Here is a 3,175-nt window from a genome sequence, read left to right as displayed (position 1 = left end):
ACAGTACAGAGCCCATCCAAACCTCAGTGTATGCGATGTCACTCTGGGAAGAGAGTCCTTGAGAAATTGTGGTTTTGGCAGTGTGTACGCAGTGGGCAGGGAGACGGCTGAGATGTTGGCCTGACAGGTGCCAGGGTTGCTGTGCGCTCGATTGAGTGCATCTGTGTCGGCCTTTCACCCTACCAAGCTTTTCTTGTCTCTTTCCTCCCAAACAGATGAATGGTAGGAGAGGAAATTGATATGGATCCCTGCATCAAATAAGCGGAAACCAGTGAGCATGAAGTGAGAAAAGAGGGAATTCCAAATTAAAGGATATCAAAAGAGTACAAGAAAACCGAATACAGAACAAGAGGAAAACGTACGATATTTCTCAATGTCCTGCAAACACTCATCCTTCATCCCTTGAAGTCCAGGAAAGAGGAAGGGGAAAGACTCTTGTTTTTGGCAAATTAGCAAAGGATAGGTGAATGAATGGATCCAAATTGTAGCAAGGACGGAGGCCAAATGTGGAACGAGGCTCAGAGATTACCGAGGTTTAGTGAGCATCATAGATCCAGCACTTTGGGGAAACCACATCAAGTCATGGAAGGAAGGCTGAGCTTAAGTGCTGGCGGAATTCTTAGAAAAAGCAGGCGGGTGCAGAGTGGAGAGCAGCTGTCTAAATGCACAGAATATGGGAAGAGCTTCAGCGATGCTGGAAATCATTCTGGGGAGCAAAGAAAGGATGCAGGGGAGGGAGCAAACAAATGTATGGGATGCAGGAAGTGCCTTGATGAAAGTAGAGGGCTTACTATACATCAAGGATTACACACTGGAGATGCACCATATTCATGCATGGAATGTGGCAAGAGTTTCAGTGACAGTGGAAGTCTTAAAAATCATGAAAGAATCCACAGTGGAGAGAAGCCATACACATGCATGGAATGTGGCAAGAGCTTCAGTCAAAGTGGACATCTTACCATCCATCAAAGAACACACACTGGAGAGAAGCCATACACGTGCATGGAATGTGGCAAGAGTTTCAGTGGAAGTGGGGCCCGTACCATTCATCAAAGAACACACACTGGGGAGAAGCCATACACGTGCATGGAATGTGGCAAGAGCTTCAGCTGTCGTAGTAATCTTACCATCCATCACAGAACGCACTCTGGGGAGAAGCCATACACGTGCATGGAATGTGGCAAGAGCTTCAGCCAGAGTTTTACTCTTAATGAACATCAAAGAATGCACTCTGGAGAGAAGCCATACACATGCATGGAATGTGGCAAGAGCTTCAGCTGTAGTAGTACTCTTACCATCCATCACAGAACGCACTCCGGGGAGAAGCCATACACATGCATGGAATGTGGCAAGAGCTTCAGCTGCAATGGTACTCTTAAGAAACATCAAAGAACGCACACTGGGGAGCAGCCATACCCATGCATGGAATGTGAAAAGAGCTTCAGTGTCAGAGGAAGTCTTACTAAACATCAAAGAACGCACTCTGGGGAGAAGCCATACACGTGCATGGAATGTGGAAAGAGCTTCAGACACAGTAGTACCCTTAAGAAACATGAAAGAACACACACTGGGGAGAAGCCATACCCATGCATGGAATGTGAAAAGAGCTTCAGTGTCAGAGAAAATCTTACCAGACATCAAAAAACGCACACTGGAGAGAAGCCATACACATGCATGGAATGTGGCAAGAGCTTTAGTGGAAGTGGATATTTAACCATCCATCAAAGAACTCACTCTGGGGAGTTGCCATACACATGCATGGAATGTGGCAAGAGCTTCAGGTGCAGTAGCAATCTTACCACACATCAAAAAACACACACTGGAGAGAAGCCATACACATGCATGGAATGTGGCAAGAGCTTCAGTTTCAGAGGAAATCTTACCAGACATCAAAAGTCACACACTGGAGAGAAGCCATACACATGCATAGAATGTGGCAAGAGCTTTAGTGGAAGTGCACATTTAACCATCCATCAAAGAACGCACTCTGGGGAGAAGCCATATACATGCATGGAATGTGGCAAGGGGTTTAGTGGAAGTGGTCATTTAACCATCCATCAAAGAACGCACTCTGGGGAGAAGCCATACACATGCATGGAATGTGGCAAGAGCTTCAGCCACAGTAATACTCTTAAAATACATCAAAGAACGCACACTGGGGAGAAGCCATACACATGCATGGAATGTGGCAAGAGCTTCAGTCAAAGTGGGATGCTGTCCACACATCAAAGAACGCACACTGGAGAGAAGCCATACACGTGCATGGAATGTGGCAAGAGCTTCAGTCAAAGTGGGATGCTTTCCACACATCAAAGAACGCACACTGGAGAGAAGCCATACATGTGCATGGAATGTGGAAAGAGCTTCAGAGGGAGAGGAAATCTTACACGCCATTATAGAACCCACACTGGGGAGAGGCCATACACATGAATGTAATTTAGAAAGGGCTTCTGTTGGAGGGGAGACCTTACTGAACATCAAAGAACTCACACCAGAGATACGGCTTTCAAATGCATTCAATGAACAATAAAGGGATCTTGCATGCAGAATGCATGGTAAAGATTTTATCCCAGTCCATGTTCACTGGGAATGGCATACTGCATGCTGGTTATGACAGAAAAGAAAATAAACTTGCCTTGAACTTTCTCCCATTGCCCAAATTCTTGGTGCATCTGCACTTGACCTTTTGTGTCCTTTTCTGGATGCCCCACCTGGACATGGACGTTGTTGTTGACTTGGGGTAGGACAAGAAAGACGATTGGAAGGGCAGGGAAGGGGAGGCAGGGGCGGGAACATTTCTCCAATGAGGGTGACATCTCCGGGGAATTGTACTGTAGGGTATGTAATTAGTGTACTATTGCTTTTTAATTATTTGCTCATTCTGGTCTTGTAGAAGTTAAATTTTAAATCTGTTTTAAATGTGCTGTTTGGACAGCCATCTTGAGTGGGGTGGTATAACCGAGTGTCCTGCGATAACAGGGCTTGGACGCGATGGCCTTCTGGCCCCGTCCAACTTCCATGAATCATTCTGTAGATAAGAGCTGCCTTAATGTGAGAAGTGCAGCTTCACCTCCCATTTTCCTAGGAATATCAGAGTGCACACGTGCTGACAGCTTCAGAAACAGGCAGAGGAGGCCAATATCAGAATCCCCGGCAAGAGGTGTTGTCTTTCCCC

General features: G+C 46.1%; 1 protein-coding gene across 1 annotated transcript; it reads left to right on the top strand.

Annotated features, from left to right (window-relative positions):
• The first annotated feature begins 63 nt into the window (after positions 1-63).
• On the top strand, positions 64-2,911 carry LOC123019796 (oocyte zinc finger protein XlCOF6-like). Its single transcript, XM_044422861.1, has one exon. The coding sequence runs from the start codon at positions 472-474 to the stop codon at positions 2,428-2,430; it is 1,959 nt and encodes a 652-aa protein (XP_044278796.1). The 5' UTR covers positions 64-471; the 3' UTR covers positions 2,431-2,911.
• The last annotated feature ends 264 nt before the right edge of the window (positions 2,912-3,175 follow it).

The sequence above is a fragment of the Varanus komodoensis genome, unplaced genomic scaffold (assembly GCF_004798865.1).
Source record: "Varanus komodoensis strain SLA01 unplaced genomic scaffold, ASM479886v1 scaffold1389, whole genome shotgun sequence".
NCBI lineage: Eukaryota > Metazoa > Chordata > Lepidosauria > Squamata > Varanidae > Varanus > Varanus komodoensis.
This window is presented reverse-complemented; position numbering and strand designations above follow the sequence as displayed.